The sequence below is a fragment of the Furipterus horrens genome, unplaced genomic scaffold (assembly GCF_987537825.1).
Source record: "Furipterus horrens unplaced genomic scaffold, mFurHor1.1.pri manual_scaffold_2, whole genome shotgun sequence".
NCBI lineage: Eukaryota > Metazoa > Chordata > Mammalia > Chiroptera > Furipteridae > Furipterus > Furipterus horrens.
Window position 1 is genome coordinate 170,106,775 of NW_028327172.1, and position 24,152 is coordinate 170,130,926.

At 36.5% G+C, this 24,152-nt stretch overlaps 1 protein-coding gene across 1 annotated transcript in view; it reads left to right on the plus strand.

Annotated features, from left to right (window-relative positions):
- The window catches only part of RCHY1 (ring finger and CHY zinc finger domain containing 1), a 25,104-nt gene extending 2,254 nt beyond the window's left edge, over positions 1-22,850 (plus strand). Inside the window, exons 2-9 of the mRNA XM_090266750.1 lie at positions 2,755-2,874; positions 3,117-3,232; positions 11,961-12,039; positions 18,718-18,762; positions 18,869-18,927; positions 19,022-19,048; positions 19,903-20,023; positions 22,291-22,850. Coding sequence (XP_090122876.1) covers positions 2,755-2,874; positions 3,117-3,232; positions 11,961-12,039; positions 18,718-18,762; positions 18,869-18,927; positions 19,022-19,048; positions 19,903-20,023; positions 22,291-22,419 — 696 coding nt within the window. The 3' untranslated portion in view covers positions 22,420-22,850. The remainder of the gene's footprint in view (positions 1-2,754; positions 2,875-3,116; positions 3,233-11,960; positions 12,040-18,717; positions 18,763-18,868; positions 18,928-19,021; positions 19,049-19,902; positions 20,024-22,290) is intronic.
- Positions 22,851-24,152: the final 1,302 nt, after the last annotated feature.

A 24,152-nucleotide genomic window follows, 5' to 3' on the forward strand; every position in this document is an offset into this window, starting at 1 on the left:
TAAGAGCCCATTTTTAAAAGTGGTTATGATTTTAAAGTGAAACCAGTCAGATTGGTGTGTTTTTTCTTTAGCTATATTCAGCTGTTCATATATATAAGTTAAGTAGGAGAGACCTGGATTTCACCAGTTGAGATTCTGGGTAGGTGAGTGTGTAGAGGAAGAGAGAAGGAACTAGGTGTCTGCAAGGGAAGAATTGGAGTGAGTTAGAAAGAGAGGAGGTAATTTTAGAGAAGTCCATGCTTGAAATTACAAACAGGATTCAGTTCTTGTTCTAGAGCAGTGGTTCTCCAAATGTGGTGAATGGACCCCTGGTGATTTCTGAGGCCCTTTTTAGGAATCCTCAAGGTCAAAACTACTTTCTAATATTGATCCTAAGGCAGTATTTGTCTTTTTTAATATGGGCAAAAATAATGATTAAAACTTCTGGCACCGTAGCAGGAATCAAGGCAGTGTTATTGAACTGTGGTATACCTATAGTTAAAAAATAAAAAAAAATAAAAAAAGCCAGGTTCAACTAAGAATGCCATTGATAAAATTAAAGCAGTAAAATTACTAATTTTATAAAATCTCATTCCTTGGATACATCTTTTCATACGTTTGATGAAATGGGATGTTTTCATTAACCCTGCTGCAAACTGAAATTAGGTGTTTTGGTGTGAGGAAAAGCTGCTGTGCAATTGGATTACGAACTGCACTATTTGCATATTTCATGGAACAGCATATTATTTAAGGCTAGTTCCTCTTGTGCACTGGATTCTATATTTTTACTTGAACTATGATTATTCAGGCTTAGGTATTTGGTGGGCATTTTCTCAAAAGGAGAGACGTGAGACTGTCATTACAAGGAAAACAACCAACAATGATAAAATTTGAGCTTTTGTACAAAGTAGAATTTTATCTTAGTCCCCGTTAGCTTGAATACTTCGCAATATCTAAATAATTTTCTGATGAAATGGGTACTGATATTAACGAATGTGATTTTTTTAATATTGCATATCAAGTATATTAACAAATGGAAGATCTACATAATTCACTGAACTGTTACTTGCCAGATGATCAAATGCATGAGCAAAGGACACATTCAAAGTTCAAGATAGGTCAATGGGTTTTAATGTAACAGGGAAAAAAGTTTACTAATGTGATATCAGAGTCCATGTTGCAACTAACCATTTACAAGAGTTGTTGAGTTTTGGTGTAGTATCAGAGAAGAATATCCATGATTCTCTGAAAAGGCTACTAAAGGTACTCTCTTTTCCAACTACATATTTGTGTGAGTCCAAAATTTTTTCATACACTTCAACCAAACCTCATTGAATGTAGAAGCAGAACTGAGAATCCAGCTATTTTGGGGGGAAATATAACTTATTTTTCATTAAAATGTTATTTATATTAAGATGTAATGGGCTTGTTGCTATTTTAAAATGTTGTAGATATTCTAAAAAACCTGTCAGTTTCAATTTATAATATGGTATCAATAGATATAATTCACATAAGCAAAAGCTCTCTGGGATACTCAATTTTTAAGAGTGTAAAAGGGTCCTAAGACCAAAACGTTGGTAACCACTGTTACATAGTGTGACTGAGCATATGTGGCTGAGGAGGGTTGGAAGACAGGCCTTTGGAAGTGAGAAAGTCAAGGAAATGAGAGTTCGTGGTATTGGAAGGATTATCATTCTGGGTGTGCAAATCACTAAGATTTAGGACAAGAGAGTGTTGGAGAGAAAGGCAAACAGTTGAGTGTTAAAATTTTCAAGAAATGAACTATATTATAGGAGGTGTCCAGAAATGAATGGAGCTAAAAGGTCACAGTGTACTGGAAAGTATTGGGTTAGTCTGCTAGCCTGGAAACTTATTAATATGTACTAGCTAGGGTAAGGCTAAATTGCTATAACAGAAAGACTCAACAGTAAGGTGAGTTAAAGAATAAAGAGTTTATTTCTTCCCATTAACAATTCCATAGTAGGGATCACTCCAGGAACAGTTTTTCTCCATTGTATTATTTTGCCGTGTTTTAGGGCTTATAGTTATCAGCTGGGTTGCTGCCATGTCCAGGTTTCATCTTAAGGAAAGGGAAAAGGGAACATGAAGGAGGAGTCATGCTGAGTTTCTTAATATTCAGGCCCACGAGTGGTGCTGATGTCTTCTGCTCATATTCTTTTGGTAAGAGCTTAGTCCTTTGGCCCCAACTAAGAACAAGGAAGGCTGGGAACTGTGGTATATAGCTGGGCAGTGATGTGCCCAGGAGGACGGAGAGAACAGATTTTAGTGGACAACTAGCAGTCTTTGCCACTCCTAAAAACAAGGACTATTTGTTACATATATTGTATCATCTAAAATATCAATCATATAGTTAAATGATTAATAAACACGTGAACTAAAATATAATCTTCATAACATTTAATGTTTAGGGGTTGAAGTAGGTGAATGAATTTATCTGGAAATGTCTATAAGAAGTTGATGGCTTGCTGTTTAAGCTAAGAATGAGTTTAGGGTGTTGCAGGATTAATTGTTCAATCTAGGGATTTCTGTTCTTCATGATTGTTTTGTCTTTACCTTGTACATATAGATGTTGAAGAGGATAGTTAAGATATACCAAGAAATAGTGAAATGTTTTGTTTAGGATCAGCTTATCCAACTGATCCGTTGGTTGCAGTCTTTGACCTTGTTCCAGGAGGAGGAGGAAGAAAATTTCTTTTGCATTGCAAACTTGTCTTCTCTTGCTTCTTTTAACTCTTTTTCTCTCCTGGGCATTAGGCACCTTGCTGTGACAAGTTGTATACTTGCCGGTTGTGTCATGATAACAAAGAAGATCATCAGCTAGATCGCTTTAAAGTAAAGGAAGTGCAGTGCATAAACTGTGAAAAAATTCAACATGTAAGATTTTATCGCATTTCTATTTTCTTTCTTTTTTAAAAAATTTTTACTGAAGTGGTTTAAAAATTCAATCGAGTATTGCCAAGTAAGACAACTCTCAAAGTAAGCAATAGCTTTGATTTAAAATATTTAAAAACTTGTTAAAATAAAACTGCATATACTTCAACATAAATTTTAGATATAGTAATTCAAAATGTTTTGGTAAATTTATCCCAATTTTTAATTCCATATGCCTTCTTCAGGCCCAACAAACTTGTGAAGAATGTAGCACATTGTTTGGAGAATATTATTGCAGTATATGCCATCTGTTTGACAAAGACAAGAAGCAGTATCATTGTGAAAACTGTGGAATTTGTAGGTACTGTATGTAAAATGTTCTTTTCTAATTTTAATGTATCTGGGAAATAATAGTTTTTAAAAATCAACTTTATTGGAATATAATCTACATTAATAAAATACGTGCATTTTAAGTGTCCAGTTCAGTAAATTTTGACTAATACCTATATCTGTGTTACTACCAACATAATCAAGAAAAAAAAAATTTCATTCTAAAGAGTTTCTTCATAGTTCTTTTGTAATAAGCATGTTCTTTTGTGTTTTGTTTTATATATTTTAAAGCAATATTATTGGGTGTTTACATAGAATAGTTATATTTTCCTTTATGATTGACTCATTTATTATTATATAATGTCTGTTTTTATCTTTAGTAACGTTTCCTTCCTTAAGATTCCCTCTATATCAGCTTTTTTTTCATTGCTTTTTTGCCTTCAGAGCTACTATATCAGCTTTCTTTTGATTAGTTCTTGCTTCTATATGTTCTCTCAATTTTTATTTTCAAACATTTTGTGTATTTACACTTAAGTTGTGTATCTTGTAAGGAGAACATAGTAGAGTCTTATGTTTTTGAGTTTGATACACTGATTTTTTACTAAAATATTTAGTCCATTTGTTAATGAAATTATATTTCAATTTACAGTTTTAGTGTTTTCTATTGCTAAATATTTTATGTATTTATCTTTATTTTTTTCTCTCCTTTCTTGCCTCTTTTTGGATTAATCAGACTTTTCTATTCAGTTTTTGTTTTCTGTAAGCTTATTAGTTATACATTCTTCCATTATTCTCTTAGTGTTTAATCTTAGAAATTATACACCCTTGGCTTACTCATGTAACACTTTTATCATTTCCTGGACATTGCAAGAACCTTAAACACTAAGAGGATTTAAATGCTATTGTTGTCTCGTACTTTAATCTTTGTGTATTTTAAACTCTATAAGACATTGTTTTGAACAGTCAGTAGTCTCTTATATTAACCTGTGTATTTACAATTTCAATTGCTCTTCTTTCTGCATCTTTAAAAAAATTTTTTTTAAATCATTTTTTAAAATTATAGTTGACATACAATATTATTAGTTTCAGGTGTACACCCCAGGGATTAGACATTATGTAACTTACTAAGTGATTATCCCTAGGAATCTAGTACCTGTCTGATACCATACATAGTTATTAGAATATCATTGACTATATTTTCTATGCTATACTTGACAGCCCCACGACTATTCTGTAACAACCAATTCATACTACTTAATCACATCACTTTTTCACCGATGCCCCCAGCCCTCCTCCTACTTGGTGACTGTCAAAATGTTCTGTGTATCTATGAGTCTGTTTCTGTTCTGCTTCATTTATTTTATTATTATTATTTTAGATTCATTTGTTGATAGATATGTATTTATTGCCATTTTATATTTTTTTTATCATTTTTTTCCTCTTAAAGAAAACTCTTCAACATTTAATGTGATACTGGTTTTGTGGTGATGAACTCCTTTAGCTTTTTCTTGTCTGGGAAGCTCTCTATATGTTCTTTGATTCTACATGACGGCTTTGCTGAGTAATCTTGGTTGTAGGTTACTGCTTTATATCACTTCGAATATTTCTTGCCAATCTCTTCTGGCCTGCAAACTTTCTGTTGAGAAATCAACTGAAAGTCTTATGGGAATTCCTCCGTGGGTAACTTAACTGCTTTTCTCTTGCTGCTTTTGAGTCTCTCTTTGTCTTTAACCTTTTGTATTTTAATTATGATATGTTTTAGTGGGTTTATCTTGTTTCTTGTTTGCGACTCTGCACTTCCTAGACTTATATGTCTGTTTCCTTCACTAAGTTAGAAATATTTTCTGTCATTATGTTTTTAAATAGGTTTTCAATTTCTTGCTCTCTCATCTTCTACCAGCACTCTTGGGTTGTCCCAGAGGCTCCTTACACTATCTTCTTCTTTTTATCTTTTTAAATATTTTATTTATTTATTTTTAGAGAGAAGGAAAGAGAGGGAGAGAAACATCAGTGTGTGAGAAATACATTAATTGATTGCCTCTTGCACACCCCTAACCGGGGAACCTGGCCTGCAACCTAGGCATGAGCCCTGACTGGGAATCAAACCAGCAACCCTTTGGTCCTCAGGCTGGCCCTCAATCCACTGAGCCACACCAACCAGGGCTCTTCTTTTTATGGATTCTTTTATCTTTTTGCTTTTCTGATTGGGTGTTTCTTGCTTCCTTATATTCAAAATTTCTGATTTGATTCTTGGCTTCATCTAGTTTACTGTTGTTTCCTGTAAGTTATTCTTCATTTTAGTTAGTGTATCCTTCATTTCTGATTGGTCCTTTTTTATGCTGTTGAAGTTCTCATGAAGTTCAGTGTTTTGAAATCTACATCTAGTAATAGATTGATTGTCTCCATTTTGTTTACTTCTTTTTCTGGAGTTCTGTTTTGTTCTTTGATTTGGGATATGTTTCATTTTGGCAGCCTCCCTGTCTTTATTTCTAGGTATTGGAGCTGCTATGTCTCCCAGGTTTGATAGAGTGGCCTAATGTAGTAGGTGTTCTGTAGGGTCCTGTGGCACAGCGTCCCTAATAACCCAGGCTGAGCACTTAAGGTACGCCCCTCATGGGAGCTGTGCACACCCTCCTCTTGTAGTTGAGCCTTGATTGCTGTTGGCACATCACTGGGAGGGACAATCAGCCGCAAGTACTGGCTACGACTACTGGCAACCATGGAGAATCAGCTGTGTTGGGGCCCATCCCACAGAGCAGGACTTACTTCAGCAGGGCTCTCTGGTGCCTGCTGAGCCTGCTGCTTGAGTGTGTCATTGTGGAGGTGGTGTTCTGAAGCTTTCCACTAGATACTCTGGTTCTGGGGCCTCCTGGGAGGTACAAGCCAAGGTCATCCGCTGCCTGTGTTCTGTCCAGGGCCACTGGGCTTGAGCTACAAAGTGATCTGCAGCTGCCTGCTCCTTGTGCTGGGTTTGGAGGTGTCCAGGAGAAACCAGGCTGTGAAACATGGCTGGCTGCTGCTAGGGCCTGGCCTGGGTCCAGTTATTGAGAGGTACGGGCACGCTAAGGCCAGATGCTGCTTGTTTGAGAGATTTTAGGAAAGCCCAAAGTGTGAGCCCATATAGGCCATTCATATAGAAAAGCCATTGGAAACAGCTTGGGTGGTGGGTGGACCTGCAGGTTTGGTGGGTTGGGGGTCTCAGGGAATCACCAGGGCAGGGCAAACAGTCATGGCAGGTTGATGGAGACGCAGAAGAGAAACCTGCCTGCCAGCTCTGTTGGGGAAGGGTTCATCAAAGGAAAAATGGCCTCAGCCAGCACTTTTGTTTGGGAGAAAGCTGCCCTCTAGCTCTTGCTCTGATGCCAGACACTTCATTTCCTCCCTGTAGGTCCCTGGTGCTTTAAGAGCTGCTATCCCAGCCCTGGAGCTCAGAAAGAGTGAGTCAGAGTAAGTCTGTGCATGGGCCCTTTAAGGGGAACTGCCTGGGACTTTAGAAGCCCTCTTCACCCAGCCTCAATTCCACTGTTTTTATTTTTTTTTTAAAGATTTTATTTATTTATTTTTAGAGAGAGGAGAAGGGAGGGAGAGAGAAAGGGAGAGAAACATTGATTGGTTGCCTCTTGCACACCCTCAACTGGGGGCCTTGCATGCAACACAGGCATGTGTCCTGACTGGGAATCGAACAGGCAACCTTTTGGTTCGCAGGCCAGCCCTCAATCCACTGAGCCACACCAGCCAGGGCCCCACTGGTTCTTATAGCCAGAAATTATGGGGATTTCTTTTCTCAGCACTGGAACCCTGGGCAGGGGGATCTGGTGTGGGGCTGGGACCCCTCTTTCTTCAGGAGGGACCTCCAAAGCCAAGATATCCCTCCTGATTTTTATCTGCCACATGTGGGTGTGAGGCTGGTCTGTTGTGGGTCTCTGCCCCTTCTACCACTATTGATATGGCTTCTTTAAATCCCTACTTGTAGGACTTCAGCTAGGTTTCAGGCAGTTCTGAATGATGGTTGTTCTGTAGTTTAGTTGTAATTTTAATATGGTTGTGGGAGGATCCGAGTACCATGTTTACCTATACTGTTATCTTGACTGGTAGTCTCCCTCTTCTTTCTTTTTTTTTTTTTTTAAGATTTTATTTATTTTTAGAGAGAGGGGAAGGGAGGGAGAAAGGGAGGGAGAAAGAGAGGGAGAGAAACATCAATGTGTGATTGCCTTTCCCGCACCCCTAACTGGGGACCTGGACCACAACCCAGGCATGTGCCCTGACTGGGAATCGAACCAGTGACTCTTTGGTTCACAGGCCAGCTCCACTGAACCACACCAGCCAGGGCTTTCCCTCTTCTTTTTTATCTTTGGGATTATTTTCTTTCTGCTTGAAGAATTCTCTTTAGTATTACTTTTAGTGAGTCTCTGCTGGTGATAAATTCAGTTTTTTTTCTCTTTGTAAATATCTTTATTTTGCCTTCATTTAAAAATTTTTGTCTTTGCTGGATGTTGAATTCTAAGTTGACAGTTTCTTTCAGCAGTTTAAAGATATTCTGGTGCAGTGGTTTCTGTTTAAAAGTCACCTATCAGGATTATTATTGCTTCCTTGAAGGTAGTCTGTCTTTTATGCTCCTCTCAATGTTTTTAAGTCATTAAGTTTTAGTAGTGTTTTCATGGTGTGTTCAGGTGTATGTGATACTTATCTGTCTTGCAGTTTGTAGAATTGAATCTGTGGCTTGATGTCTTCTGTCAGTTTTGAAACGTTCTTGGCCAGATAATATTTTTTGAAATGTTCTTGGCCAGCTAATTATCTTCAGATAATATTTCTGCCCCATTCACTACCTCTTTTAGGTACAGACCTTTGTACTATGTCCCATATCTCTCTTACATTTCTTCCTGTTATCTTTTTGTTTTCCTTCATGCTTAAATTGGATAGGTTCTAATGTTTCTTCTAGGTCTCTGTTCTGCTGTGTTTAATCTGCTGTGAAATCTGTTGAGTTTTTCATTTTAGGATTTCCTTAAAGAATTTACTTTTTTAAATACTGCTCCTCCTGAAAGTTTCCAGTTCTTAGATGAAATTCTTCACTTTTTTTTTCTTGAACATATTAATTGCAGATAATTTAAAGTCTGTGTCTGATAACTCTAATATCTTGGTTATTTGTGGGTCAGTTCTGTTTTTTGTCCCCCCGCCGCCTTGGTGTTTAGTTCTTTGGTTCTGCTTTTCTGGTATGCTCGATACTTGTTTTAGTTAGACATAGTATGTAAAAAATTATGAGACTTCTCTCGTTTTGCAAAGACTATTTTCTTTTCGTAGGCAGTTAGACCACCTTAGATAGACCACCTTAATCCAATGAAGGATTGAGATAATTAGAGGCTAAGTTTCAGTTGTAAGTTCTGTTTTGTTTTGTTTTGTTTCTCTTTATAATCAGGCTCCTGGGACATGGTCCCTTAGGGGTCTTGACTTAAAGTCTGGGATGTTTACGGGTGTTGTTGTTGTTGTTGGTGGTGTGTGTGTGTTAGGACCTGGACTCTACTTTTGGCCTCCCTAGCAGAGGGAAACTGCTAGAGGCTTTATAGTACTCTTTCTTAACCTCTTACCTGCTGCTTGCTCCTTAGCTTGTTTTCAGCTTCTCACTGCATACTTCAGGGTTGCAAATCCCTCAAGGAGGAAGAAGCAGAGAATTGGCTTTCCCTCAGAATATTTCCCTTTTCTCTGGGATATTGACTCTTTTAGTCCTTAGTTGCTGTTCAGTATTTTTAAACAGATTATTTTCTTCAAATCCAGGCTCTGTAATTTTTAGTAGGAGCTTTGGTCCTATATAAGCTATTTTATCATTGTGGAGTGGAAGTTACAATATGTTTAATTCTGCTGCTTTTAAAAATTATACTGTATATATTCTTCTGTGGCTTTTAAAAAATTGAGCCTTGTTACTAAGATTCACCTATTTAAGAGCTTCAGTTCATTTTCATTGCATGGCGTTATTTTGTATGTCAGTTCTGCACACAACATTTAATTACCACTATCATAACCAAGGAATCACCATATTTTATGGTTCATTTATTGACTTTCAATTTGTTGAAATTGCAAAATACATATTTCATTCAATGTAATATATATTAAGCTTCATGAGATAATATATTTTCAAAGTTTAAATTTCTATACCTAGGAGTGGCCTTCAATACAGCGGGTGCTCAGTGATGTGTAGGCAGTGTATCTTTGGCAAATGTTTTTGGTATTATGATTTTTCTGTATATGAGGAAAGTTTGTCATTAACATTTACTATTTAAGTCTTTTTACAAATGCCAGACAGAAGTAAGAATAAAGGTAGTGGTAATAAGTGTATTGGAAATTTTAATAAGAATTTAAACATTGCAAATCTAAACTATTCAGTATTTTTCTAGTTTTGAAGCTATATGTACTAAATTTTACAGTGTCTTTGAATGTAACTATTTACTGGTCAATTGTCATATATGAATCTTGCACTATGTACATCTTGTGAATAACTGATTCCAAGTTTTGGATGCAGTTCTCATAGGTTGTAGCTTATAGTTATTTATGGTTCTTCTTGCACTTGTATCATCAAAATACAATACTGATTCCAGATCTCAAATACATCACAAATAGATTCTGGCTTATCATTACTTCTGTCTGTATATTGCCAAATTTAATGCTTTTGTAACCTTTAAGAGCTTATAATGTTGTTCAAAGTTGGCTGTCTTAAAAAAACAAAACAAAACCCTGGCTGAGTGGCTCAGGTGGTTGGAGAGTCATCCGGTACACCAAAAGGTTGTGGATTTGATTCATGGTCAGGGCACATACATAGGTTGCAGATTTGATCCCTGGTAAGGGTGTGTTCAGGAGGCAACCAACCAATCAATGTTTCTCACATCAATGTCTCCCCCCTCCCTTCTTTTTTTTCTAAAATCAATGAATATATCTTTGAGTGAGGATTAAAAAATAAAGGTGACTGTCTTCTTAGCTCCAATATAGCAAAACAGTTTTTATTTTTAATTATAAACACCCATTAAGATGACCAATCCTATGAATTTTTCATCATCTGTTTCTTTCTAATTGCTTTAAACACACACTTTTCTTTATTTGTCCACTTATGAGACATATCAAGTAAATTTTGGTATACAAATAGTATAAAAGATGAAAGAATACTGCCACACATCCTTTTAGCAAAATGGGATGGTTCAGGTTCTTTTCAGAAAATATTGCGAATTGAAGTCCTTTCTGTTGAATAACAGGATGAGAATTCTGTATTTCTTTTTGTCCTTAGAAGTATACTGTTCATTTTCTTGAGTGAGACCATTCATCTAGGATGTCATCTGAAAACCATAACCTGATTTATTGCATATGGGATTATTTTCACCATCATCGTTAGAGTCTAAATAGTGGTTTTCAACCAGGGATGATTTTGCCCCCCTTTCTGCACCCAGGGTATATTTAACAATGTCTGGGGACATTTTTAGTTGTTACAGCTGGGTTGGGAGGGGAGGTGGTCTGCTCTTCGCATCTACTGGTTATACGCCAGAGATGCTGCTAAATGTTCTACAATGCACAAGATAGTTTCCCGCCAAAAAGAATTATCTGGCCCAAATAGTCAGTAGTGCCTAGGTAGAAAAACCCCAGTGTAAAATGCTGCTGTCTCTGTGTTATAATGAACAAATTATCATTGTAGTAAAAACAAATCCAATCTTTTGGACTGCTAGTCAAGATGGAGGCATACATAAACATGGCTCGCCTCCTTGCACAGCCACAGCAAAAATTACAACTAAACTACAAAACATCTATCATTCAAAATAGTCAGAAAATTGAGCTGTATGGAAGTCTGACAACCAAGGAATTAAACATCACATTCATTCAGATGGGTAGGATGGATGGAGAAGCAGAGACAGAACGGGCGGTCCCACACTCATGTGGTAGATAAAAATCAGGAGGGATATCTTGTGAGCGAGGGATCCCAGCCCCACACCAGACCACCCAACCCTGGGTTCCAGTGCCAGGAAGATAAGACCCTGTAACTTCTGGCTGTAAAAACCAGTCAAGGTTGGGGCGGCAGAAGAAACTGCATGATTCTCAGGTGTCTCCTCCTAAAGGGTCTGCAATGGACTTAGACTTATGTAGATTCACTTGCTTTGGGCTCCAGCATGGGGGCAGCAGCTTGAAGGGCACCAGTGGCGTATGGCGGGGAAGTCAAGTGTCAGGCATCAGGGCTAGTGCCAGGGGACAGCTTTCTCCTGGACAAAACTCCAGATAAAGTGCTTCCCAGACAAGGTAAAGCTACAGGAGTTCATCATCACCAAGCCATTATTATATGAAATGTTAAAGGGACTTACTTAAGAAAAAGAAGATCAAAACTATGAACATTAAAATAACAACAAACTCACAACTATCAACAACTGAATCTAAAAAACAAACTGAGCGACAAGCAGAACAGAACAGAATCAGATACGGAGCTCATTTGGAAGGTTACCAGTTGGGAGGGGGACGGGGAAGAGTGGGGGAAAGGTAAAGGGATTAAATAAGAAGTACAAATTGGTAGGTACATAATGGGCTGGGGGTTGTTAAAAACAGTATAGGAAATAGAGAAGCCAAAGAACTTACATGCGTGACCCATGGACATGAAGTAAGGGGGAGATTGCTGGAAGGAATGGGGGATACTGGGTGGAGGGGGGCAATGGGGGAAAAACTGGGACAACTGTAATAGCATTATCAATAAAATATATTTAAAAAATAAACCTAATCTTTTGGCTTTCATATTTTTTTAGGATTGGTCCAAAGGAAGATTTTTTCCACTGTTTGAAATGTAACTTATGTCTGGCTATGAATCTCCAAGGAAAGCACAAGGTATTAGTTGGCATAATTTTAAAAGTATTAACAATGTTTTTGAAAACCAGCTTAAAGCATAACATGTTTGGAAGCATGCTAATTTTTTTTTTTTGGTTTAATCTTTTTTTTTAAAGTATATTTTACTGATTATATTGTTACAATAGTTCCAATATTTTCCCCTTTGCTCCCCTCTGCCCAGCACCCCCCTCCCCCAGCAATCCCATTCCCCCCTCACCCCAGTCCACCATGCCCATGGGTTGTGCATACAAGTTCTCTTGCTTCACCCTTTCCTATATTATTCTTTTTTAAAAAAAATTAATTTTTTATAACAATAAAAAATTACAATCCTCCCCTCAGTCTTAAGACCCTTTATAATCTTATAAAGGACAATGGGCGAAGGTCTTGAGCTCCTCTATCTGTTTCAGGCTGGGTATGGTCATCGTCCTAGCTTCCCTTGGGTCCAGAATTCCCTAATAAGAGTGGGGGTGTGGAGGGGAGGGTGGCCTTCCCACATGGGGAAGGATCTTGTAGACTCCAGGTCAGTTGGCTGTCCCTGGACAACGGCGTGCTTGGTTTAACAGGCTGGCGTCCTTGTTGTATTCTGGGAGCAACAGATTTGGCAGCAGGGTTAAAAGGCATCATTCAGTCCATAACCACTAGATGACAAAAGACAGGTATTAATTTTTCAATGTCCCACATTAGGGAAAAGAAGGTGTGCCAGGCACATCTCACCTGTCCAAAACCCTTTTGCCCATTATACTTAGTTTGGGCTGAGGTGAATATTTTAGGTTTCCCCCCTCTCAGACCTCTGGGCCCTTTCTGTCCAAGCCATTAGGATATAAAAGAGAAACCATTTTTAAAGTGAAGCCCACAGACCACCCCATTCTTCACCAACCCAGCCACTTAGTTCAGCCAGACCGTTGAGTCTTAAGAGGCAGCGATGCAGACAGGATTAAGTGAGGCCTGTACAGACAATCACTCGGGTAATGAGATCAAGATCATAGGCTTATGACCTTTGAAAACAGAAAACACATGTTAATTTATGCAACATAACGCACAAACCAGTCTCTAAATCTGTAAGACTGTCTTATTGGAAAGACATCCAGTTGCAAGGCATTTGACATTCTTCTTGCCTGTAAATTAAGCATCTTTGATGATGCTGCAGACCTAGTTTAACTTTCAAATGAAAACAAACTTTAAATGAAAAGAAATTTTAAGGACAGTTAGCGGCACTACCTTATAGTCTACCACTCAGCATTGTGGTTTTCCTGGAATCACAATATTTTTCCTTAAGATTACCCTCCTTGTCATTAAAGGACTGCATTAAGTCCATTTTTAATTTGTCCTGTTCATTTGCATAAACACAAAAAGAGCAGAAAATGATCACTTATGATCTTTAGTTCTGCTTTGCTGGAACTTATGCAAGGAACATTTAGGGTGACCTTCAGTCTGCCCTTCAGGGCACAGAAGCTGAGTCACATACCTGCCATTCAGCCTTGCCTGTAAACACGTGTCTTTTCCAAGTCCTTCAGGTTTTTCATTGTGCCTTAAGGTCCCTTCTAGCCATCTTTCAGGAAAGCAACCTTCCTTCCTTCCCTGGAGAGATTGCCATGGACCGCACAACCAACTAAGGTACCAGGCCTCTTTTCTCTTGGGCTTTTCTTACCTTTGAAAGTCAATCCCAGTTCCTTAGGGCTTTTTGGTAACAACCAGAGCCCAAGCATGTCTCCTTTAGGCATGACATTCCAGTCAAAGTCTTGGTCTACAAAACCTCTTATTAACAACTGGTCTTATTAGTTTTATGCAAAGAACCTTATGTCGTTACTTATTTCTTCAGAATGCCAAATTCTGGAGGGATCAGGTAAGGGAGAAAAATATACAGTGTGAAGGAAGATCCTTGTCCTTCTAATATTCACTAAAATTGTATTTCCATTCTTTATATTTTCTTTTTTTCCCCATTAAAATTTTTTGTTTGTTTTTCTATTACAGTTGTCCCACTTTTTTCCCTATTGCTTCCCCTCACCCTGCCCACTCCTTCTGCCACAATCAGTCCCCACCCAGTTGTCCATGTCCGTGGGTCATCTAGTTCTTTGACTAGACCTTTCCCCTTCTTACCCCCTTCTCTCCCTCCCCCCTCCCCTCTTGTCACTGTTAGTCTACTCCTTGTCTACATGCCTCTGGTTCAATTTTGCTCGTTTGTTTGTGTTGTTCATTAGTTTTCTGTATTAGGTGATATCATATGGTATTTTTCTTTCTTTGCCTGGCTTATTTCACTAAGCATAATTCTCTCTAGTTCCATCCATGTTGTTGCAAATGGTAGACGTTCCTTCTTTCTTTCTGCTACATAGTATTCCATTGTGTAAATGTACCACAGTTTTTTTATCCACTCATCTACAGATGGGCACTTAGGTTGTTTCCAGCACTTGGCTATTGTAAATAGTGCTGCTGTGAACATAGGGGTGCATAAGTTCTTTTGGATTGGGGTTTCAGGATTCTTCAGATATAACCCTAGCAATGGAATTGCTGGTTCAAAAGGCAGTTCTATTTTTAGTTTTTTGAGGAAATTCCATACTGTTCTCCATGGTGGCTGCACCAGTCTGCATTCCCATCAGCAGTGCACCAGGGTTCCCTTTTCTCCGCATCCTCGCCAGCACAAGTTGTTTGTTGATTTGTTGCTGATGGCCATTCCTACATTCTGACTGGTGTGAGGTGGTATCTCATTGTGGTTTTTATTTGCATCTCTCCGATCGCTAGTGATGTTGAGCATTCTTTCATATATCTATGGGCCCTCTGTATGTCCTTTTTGGAGAAGTGTTTTTTCATGTCCTTTGCTCATTTTTTAATCGGGTTGTCTGTCTTCTTGGTGTTGAGTCATGTAAGTTCTTTATGTATTTTGGAGATCAATCCCTTGTCTGAGGTATCATTGGCAAATATATCTTCCCATATGGTTGGTTCCCTTTTCATCTTGTTGATGTTTTCTTTTGCTGAGCAGAAACTCTTTAGTTTGATGTACTCCCATTTGTTTATTCTTTTCTTTATTTCCCTTGCCTTAGGAGATATATCAGTGAAAATGTTGCTACGTGGGATATCTGAAATTTTCCTGCCTATGTTTTCCTCTAGGACTTTTATGGTGTCATGGCTTACATTTAAGTCTTTGATCCATCTTGAGTTTATTCTGGTGTATGGTGTAAGTTGGTGGTCTAGTTTCATTTTTTTGCATGTCCTTGTCCAGTTCTCCCAACACCATTTGTTGAAGAAGCTCTTTTCACTCCATTTTATGTTCCTTCCCCCTTTGTCAAATATTAGTTAATCATATAGATTTGGGATTATTTCTGGGCTCTCTATTCTGTTCCATTGATCTATATGTCTGTTCTTATGCCAGTACCAGACTGTTTTGATTACTGTGGCCTTGTAGTATAGTTTGATATCAGGTATCATGATTCCTCCTACTGTGTTCATCCTCCTCAAGATTGCTGTGGCTATTCGGGCTTTTTTTTAGTTCCCTAAAAATTTTTGAAGTACTTGTTCTAGGTCTGTGAAATACGTTGCTGGTATTTTAATAGGGATTGCATTGAATCTATAAATTGCTTTGGGTAGTATGGACATTTTGATGTTGATTCTTTCCATCCATGAACATGGTATATGCTTCCATTTATTTGTCTCTTTCTTAATTTCTTTCTTCAGTGTTACGTAGTTTTCTGAGTACAGGTCTTTTACCTCCTTGGTTAAGTTTATTCCTAGGTACTTTATTTTTCTTGTTGCTATGGTAAATGGGATTTTTCTTTTAGTTTCTATCTCTGATATTTTATTGTTGGTGTACAGAAATGCCTTCGATTTTCGAATATTGACTTTGTACCCTGCTATTTTGCCAAATTCACTTATTAGGTCGAGTAGTTTTTTTCGTGGAGTCTATAGGGTTTTCTATGTACACTATCATGTCATCTGCAAATAATGACAGTTCTTCTTCCTCTTTTCCAATTTGGATGCCTTTTATTTCTCTTGTCTGATTGCTGTGGCTAGAACTTTCAAGACTGTGTTGAATAGGAGTGGAGAGAGTGGACATCCTTGTCTTGTTCCTGACTTTAGAGGAAATGCTCTCAGTTTTTGCCCATTGAGTATGATGTTGGCTTCAGGTTTCTCGTATATGGCCTTTATTATGGTGAAGTATGCTTCCTATTCCCATTTTGCTGAGAGTTTTCATCATAAATAGGTGTTTTACTTTATCAAATGCTTTTTCTGCATCTATTGATATAATCATGTGGTTTTTGTCTTTCATTTGTTTATGTGGTTTATTATGTTTATTGATTTGTGAATATTAAACCATCCTTGCATCCCTGGGATGAATCCCACTTGATCGTGGTGTTAGATTTAGGCTTTATTATATTGTTTCCCATTACCATTTGGTTCCCTTAGTCCCACCTCTCCTGCCAGCAGTCACTGCGCTGTTGTCCAGGAGTCCTTGTTCCTCTCTCATCCAATCTCTCCACCCTCTCACCACCCCCAGCTGTCGTCCTAGTCTCCTTCTATGAATCTGATTTTTAATATGACCAAGTACAACTATGTCGCTTTTTATTTTTAACCAGTGTTAGGGAGTAGATGTTCTAAGCTGTGTGCCTCAGAATATCTGAACTATTCCCTTTTTTAATATGTAGGAATAATTATATCAGTTATATATTGTTAACAACTTGTAAATTGGTTTTTGGATTTTTAGCATTGATACTAGTTTTAAGATTAGCTTTTAAAATGCATAGTGCAGGAGAAATATGGAGCAGTGGCCTGTTAGCACACAGCATTCCAAGAAAATTCAGAAAATATTTTTATATAGTTTTTCATAACTAGACAGATATTTTTAATCTGGAGGTAGCAATTATGTCATGATCCCAGACCCTTTAAATTTTTCATTATTTAGAAAAAAAGTAATAAACTGTCATTTGTATTCTGTCTAATATAAGGATTTAGAGAATGGAGAGACTAGTGAGGGATTTTAAAAAATAGATACTAAATAATAACTGACCTAAAATAGTAAAGTGGTAAGAGAAACGAGGTGAATATGACTATGTGGGATATGGTGACCTGATAAAATGGAAGGAGAATGGGGCTGAGTAGAGATGACTCTCAAGGTTTTTAGCCCTGGCTTATAGTAGTTATTTAATAGATTGTGAATTTGTTTGAGGTAAAAAGGTTGAGTTTGGTTATAGAGACTTGAGTTTGGGGCAATAGCAAGATATTCTATGCTGTTTTTCAAAAATTACGTACACTTTTCTATCATGATATTTTTGTTTTGTTTCTCAGTTATCTTTTAATGTCTGTATTAGTAAGTGGTCCCACCATCTACTCTAGGGCTTACCTGAAAAACGTGGGCATCATCGATGGCTTGGTGCTGTCCCAAGCCTCCCCACATCTAATCACTGTCTTAAGTTAAGACTTCAGACCCTGGAGGTATCCTATTGGAGCTCAAATATAGTTCCATCTCTTATAAGCTTGTAATTTTGGAAGTTATTTAGCTTTTCTGGGCCTCAGGTACCTCATCTGTAAGATGGGATAATAATTATACCTGTTTGATTTAGAATTGTGAGAATTAAGCTTGTATAGGTAATGAACTTAGCATATGGCATGTAGTAAAATCTTGATAATATGAACTGTTGTTATTATCAATATTATTAAGTAATTTAGCTTTGGAGTAAAACACATATGAAATAGAAAGGTTCCGAATGTTATCTCTGCAATTTTGGTAAGTCTTGAGTCACCGAGTTTCCTAATCTGTAATATGAATATAATGAATAATTATAAGATGTATTGAGCAATTTCATTGTTTCAGATAATATGCCAAGCCTGAAGTAGTTGTGAGAGTTAAATTCTTCTTGTCTGACATATAGGAAACATGTTAATTATTATCTTTTGTATATTGATATAGTTCCTTTGTTAGTTTTTTTAAAAAATATATTTTTATTGTTTTTCTATTACAGTTGTCCTACTTTTTCCCCCATTGCTCACCCCCACCCAGCCCCCTCTTCTTCCACAGTCAATCCCCACCCTGTTGTCCATGTCCTTGGGTTATTTATACATGTTCTTTGACTAGACCCTTCCCCTTCTCATCCCCCTTCTCTACCTCCCCCCTCCCCCCTGATAACTGTTACTCTGTTCCTTGTTTACATGCCTCTGGTTCAATTTTGTTCATTTGTTAGTGTTGTTCATTAGTCTCCTGTATTAGGTGATATCATATGGTATTTGTCTTTTGTTGCCTGGCTTATTTCACTAAGCATAATTTTCTCTAGTTCTATTCATTTGATCGCAAATGGCAGGAATTCCTTCTTTCTGCTACATAGTACTCCATTGTGTAAATGTACCACAGTTTTTTGATCCACTCATCTACACATGGGCACTTAGGCTGTTTCCAGCACTTGGCTATTGTGAATAATGCTGCTGTGAACACAGGGATGCATAAGTTCTTTTGAATTGGGGTTTCAGGATTCTTCAGGTATAATACTAGCAATGGAATTGCTGGTTCAAAGGGCAGTTCCATTTTTAGTTTTTTGAGGAAATTCCAAACTCTTTTCCATAGTGACTGTACCAGTCTGCATTCCCACCAACAGTGCAGTAGGGTTCCTATTTGTTAGTTTTTTATTAATAATATTGTTATATCTGTTGTTTACATCTCATTAAGCTTCTGGTAATTTGAGTTTTCCTTTTAAACAGTGTATTGAAAATGTGTCCCGGCAGAACTGTCCAATATGTTTGGAGGTAAGCTTAGAATATTTTTTGCTTTGGAAATATCCCCTCTTGAATTTCAGATGCTTGGCTGTTTATATTGTCTTCATGTGAGCACTAACATTATTTCTTTTTATAGGACATTCACACATCTCGTGTTGTTGCTCATGTTTTGCCATGTGGACATCTTTTACATAGGTAATATAACTTTGGTTTCTTCTCTCCAAAATCTTTGAAAATGGTGTAAATAATTTTTGCTTTACTGAAATAATGTTATTATTATTTTTTTCAGGACGTGTTATGAAGAAATGTTGAAAGAGTGAGTGTTTGGGATTTAAAAATGTTATAATTGTAAGATGTCTGTTTTTTGTTTTGTTTTTTTCTTTTCCTTTTTCATTGCTGTTCGCATATTGGGCATTACACATCTGTCTCAGATGGGTAGGGTGCAGGAGTAGTGTTAAATTGGGCAAAGCATCTTGGGGGACTGCGTCTTTGTACCCATGGTATCTCATCCTGCAAACTGAGACAGACACCTCTGATTTTCTGGCTGTACTCACCAGGGATCAGTCTCTGCTAGAGGAACTCATAGCTTTGTAAAAATGCTGAGGCATTTTCTCAAAGTTCTGTTCAGTCATTGTGTTGGCCCAGTATAGTGATGTGCAGAGAAAGCTAGCAACGAGATTACCTACAGCTGAGACTTACTGTGGGGGAAGGATGTTAATTGAGATAGAGAAGAGTTAGGAGAGAGGAGATGGTGTAAAATGTATTTTGGTCCTGCAAATGGATGAGCAGAAGTTGTCATTTATAATATCCAGACAGAAGGAAACTGTTTCAGAATTTTTAGGAGATAATATCTGAATAAATTTTAAGGAATGTAGTGTCTTCTTTACTTGAATGTATTTAGATATTGAAGTTGTTTAGCTAAAAAGCAGCTTAATTGGTTTTTAAAATATAAAGTATATTCTACAAAGACTATGGATTAATTCCTCTCCATTGTAGAGAACGGGAAAAAAAGAATAGGTTTAAAAAATGTCAGGATTTAATTGAAAACTTTTATAGTGTAAAAGTTACCAGGTTGGTAATATTCTGTCTTGGATGGTTTATGTACCAGTTAGCATGTATCTTGTATACCTGAGTTTAATGTTTAGAAAATAACCTTTTTATCTCTTCTAGAGGCTACAGATGTCCATTATGTATGCACTCTGCTGTAGATATGACTAGATACTGGAGACAGCTGGATGATGAGGTAGCACAGACTCCTATGCCATCAGAATATCAGAACATGACTGTAGATGTGAGTAGAATCAGTGCTGAAAACTTTCAAAGTTCCTTGTTGATGTTCTTGTTTATTTTTGTCCTTTTGATCAAATCTGTCTAGAAAATACTGCTTTGGCATAGATGCCGATGTGATGCTTAATGGAAGGACAGACAAATTAATCTTTAAATTTTAGTTACTTTGAACTAAAAAGACCAGGAGAAAAATGGTTATATGAATACTTTTGTGCAGTTCTTCACAACACTAGGTGGCAGGCACAAACTTTATTCTCAACTATTTATGTTTTACTTGCCAGAATCAGTCAGTAATGTAACTGAGTGGAGGTGAATTTTCAAATATTTTAAATTTACTTCAAGCAAACATGTTTACTGATTTTTGAAGATCACTTTTGGTTTTTCGTATTTATTACTCTTTTTATTCTACTTTAGACTTTATAAATTTGGTCTTATTAGCCTGCAACCTAAAATATAGAAGTTTTCCTATGCCTTTTAGCTTATGGAGAATGATCATCTTTTCTCTGTTTAGATGTGCTTCTGTCAATTCTCAGCATAGTATATTGAACTATAGGTCATTATTGGAATGCTAGATAGCTTTCTGGTGCTTTAGCAATTTTTGAACATTTAATTTTCTAAACACCATCAGTTTAGCTCAGATACTTATACACAAAAGGATCAGAACCACTTATGAAAGTCAAAATTATTTTTTGTTTTATTCACACTGGAACATTTTATAATTCAGTAAGGTCAATGATCACTTTTGGATTACTAATTGATAATCATGTGATGTTTTACTAGATGCTGCAATGTGCTATGTTCCATGTAGGTTATGTTTTTAAAATAATAGCTTTAATAAGATATAATTAACATACTATACAACTCATCAATTTAAAGTTTACAATTTAGTGCTTTTAGTATATTCTTGGAGTTGTACCAACATCATTACCATCAATTTTAGAATATTTTCATCCCTCTAAAAAAGAAACCCATTACCCATTAGCAATTATTCCCCAATTCACTGGCTCTAGGCAACCACTATTTTCTACATTTAGATTATATTCTTCAGATTATATTATTTTCCAAATTATAATTTAGAGTAAAATTGGAAATTTTCTACTTATTATGGTGTAACTATTTTAAAGCTAATGCTTTTCTCACATCATATTGATCAGTTTACAGGTGAACACGTTTTTTTATTTTTAAGGATCTCAGTACTAAAAAAGATTTATTCCTAAAGTGGCATCTTATTGGCATTTTAGGGATGAGCCAAAAGCTTTTCTTTGTTCAACTTTAGGAACTACTTTTGAATTTTAGTTCATTCCCGAGGCATAGAAGACTAGGAATTTAGGCTATTAAACTTAAAGAGTAAGAAGCAGAGGATTCACTGTCCAGGTAAACATGGTGTTGAAGTCCCTGAACATAAATAGCTCAGTTCCAGGTTTCTCTAATTAAAACTTGTCCTGTTAACACTTCCGCACACTTGTTCTCCTTAACTCCTTAAAACCCTCTGATTATGAGCCATCGAGGAGTTTGGAATTTTGAGCAATAGCTTTCCAATTCTCCTAGCATGGTTCTAGCAATAAAGTGACTCTGATGTCTCCACTGCAAAAATCAAACAAACAAAAAAACCTGAAGAATATGCAAAAGTGATAACAATAAAAAATGATTAAGAAAAGAATAAGCAGAAATGTTATAAGTATGTAAACATTTGTTTTATTAACTAACATAGTGTCAATGAAAATAATAAAAATTCATGTATGTCATTTTGAATTGTAAGTACAGATGGTCTTGGACTTATGATAGTTTGACTTAACGGTTTTTCAGCTTTATGGTGGTGCAAAAGCAACACACATTTAATAGAAAGCGCCTAGGCTAAGCCATGATGTGCAGTAGGTTAGGTGTGTTAAATGCATTTTTGACTTACAGTATTAACTTATAATGGGTTTATCAGGATGTAACCCCATTATAAGTCTAGGAGCATCTATATATATGATGATCTGATTATGCCTATGTTAATTTTTGTGCTAGTACTATTTATACTATTTGGGAACTATTTTAAAATAGATTTCTTGGCTCAAATCCACCTTTTCATTTTCTGAATTCAAAGTAGCCTCTCAGAGCTTTCAGGGAACCAAGGGAAAAAAAAGGATATTTCTACTTATGGAAATGTTTAGATTTACATATATGTATTTTCACATCTTGAGTATGATTTTCGAGGAATTGTTTTTGAGCAGACAATGTCATTTTATAAGGTTTAATATATTTTGAATTCATTTCTTCACTTTTTAGATTCTCTGCAATGATTGTAATAGAAGATCTACAGTCCAGTTCCATATATTAGGCATGAAGTGTAATATTTGTGAATCCTACAATACTGCTCAAGATGGAGGTTGTAGAATTTCACTAAATCAGCAATGAACGGCCTATACTGCACTGGAAAACTCAGCGTTTTCTGATAGAAAAGACTATCTTTAGTATCCTCTTGTCATCATGTGTACAAATCTATGCATTAGAGTTGATGTGTTTTGTACTAGTGTCACAGCATAAAGTCATATTACAAATACTTAAGGATTTGGGTCTCTTTATAGAATTGTCATAGCCCTATATTTAATTAAAGCCATTGTGCTTGTGTTTTGATTGAAAATTCCTTTAGTATCAGTTGTTTGGAAGCTGAAATTCACATCCATAGAAATATATTATACTTTCATGGAACTTTGCTTTAAGTGGCACTGTGCACGCAGAATTCATTTCTAGTTTGACAGAGCTGTACTTAATTCTCAGTATTATTCCTGACTTTGTATGGGTTGTACTATAATAAGAATATGTTCTATCTTACTGTTAAATTGTAATTAAATTGTAATTCTATGCTTTAGAATTTTCTAAGACAGTACTTTGGATCTTTAAATGTGAATTTTGACATAACTGCTAATAAAATTTTATTGAAACAGTGTTTTATAGAAAGTTTTTGCCAAGGCTATCTGTTTTTGGCTCAGTTTGGGCAATATAATCTTATAATGTAAAAGAAATCGTATTTTCTTTCTTTTGAGGTATTCTTCCATAAGAGTAGTTGGGAAAAGTATAAAATAATAGAGATCTTCCAAGCCTTAAGAAAACCATCAACATTGAAAATAATTTTGTTTTGGTTGCCCAAAGTTATTTCTTCAAAGAATAATTTATTCAATTAGTAAGTATTTAGTGAGTAACTACTTTGTGCTGGGTATGGTCTTAGGTATTGTAGAGACAACAGAGAACAGTACCGACAAAAGTCCCTGTCCTCATGGTGGTCCACTCCTTTTCCTTGTTTTTCTTTATGTATGCAGTGGTTGTCTTTGTTGTAAAGTGGGTGTATTCTTTCTTCCCCGAATGCCTGAAAGTAGGTAGATGAGTAGAAAGAGCACAGAATATTCCTGGCAAGATCTCTGATTTCATACTTTTTTGGACTCATGTAATGGATTTAAATATACCTCTTAATTCAAGAACAATGTACACAACAATGCTTGATGTTCCTGAACTTTTACAGTAGTATCCCAGTATCCAGTTTAGCCTGTTTATAAAATGCTTTAGGTTAGGAAGTAAAATATATACAATATCAGTCACCACTCATTACGTTTCTAACTGAGGTAGTTGAATCTATTGTGAATAAGGAAGATAGTGTTATAACTAGAGATCCTAATATTTCTTGTACATCTGTTTCTTCTTTTGTTGGAATTTCTTTACCTGGATAAAGGCAGCAGCATTGATTTTCAGTTTCGGGCCCAGATATTCTCTATCTTGCCTTTCTGCCTTCCATGTTCTACTCTTCTGTGATCTTTTGCTTCATCTGTTTCCTTGGCCTGGGCAGAGCAGCAGTGCTGATATTGACTTGGGAAAGGAATGGGATATCTTGCTCGGTGTTACCACTTTGTATCCAGATAAGGAAAGACTAGTTTTCTAGTTGTAATACTTGTTGTTTTTGTTATCTTGTCCTGCTAAACTAGTTAAATCATATTACAGCTTTTAATCATAATCATTGAATCTTTGAGGAGTGAGTATATAAACAAAGCCCTGTGTTTTGATAATCTGCCAGGCCTATGTGTTAACAATTACAATAATTCTTTAGGATAGATGTTATCTTCATTTTATAGATGAGAAAGCTGAGGTTCAAAGGTTAC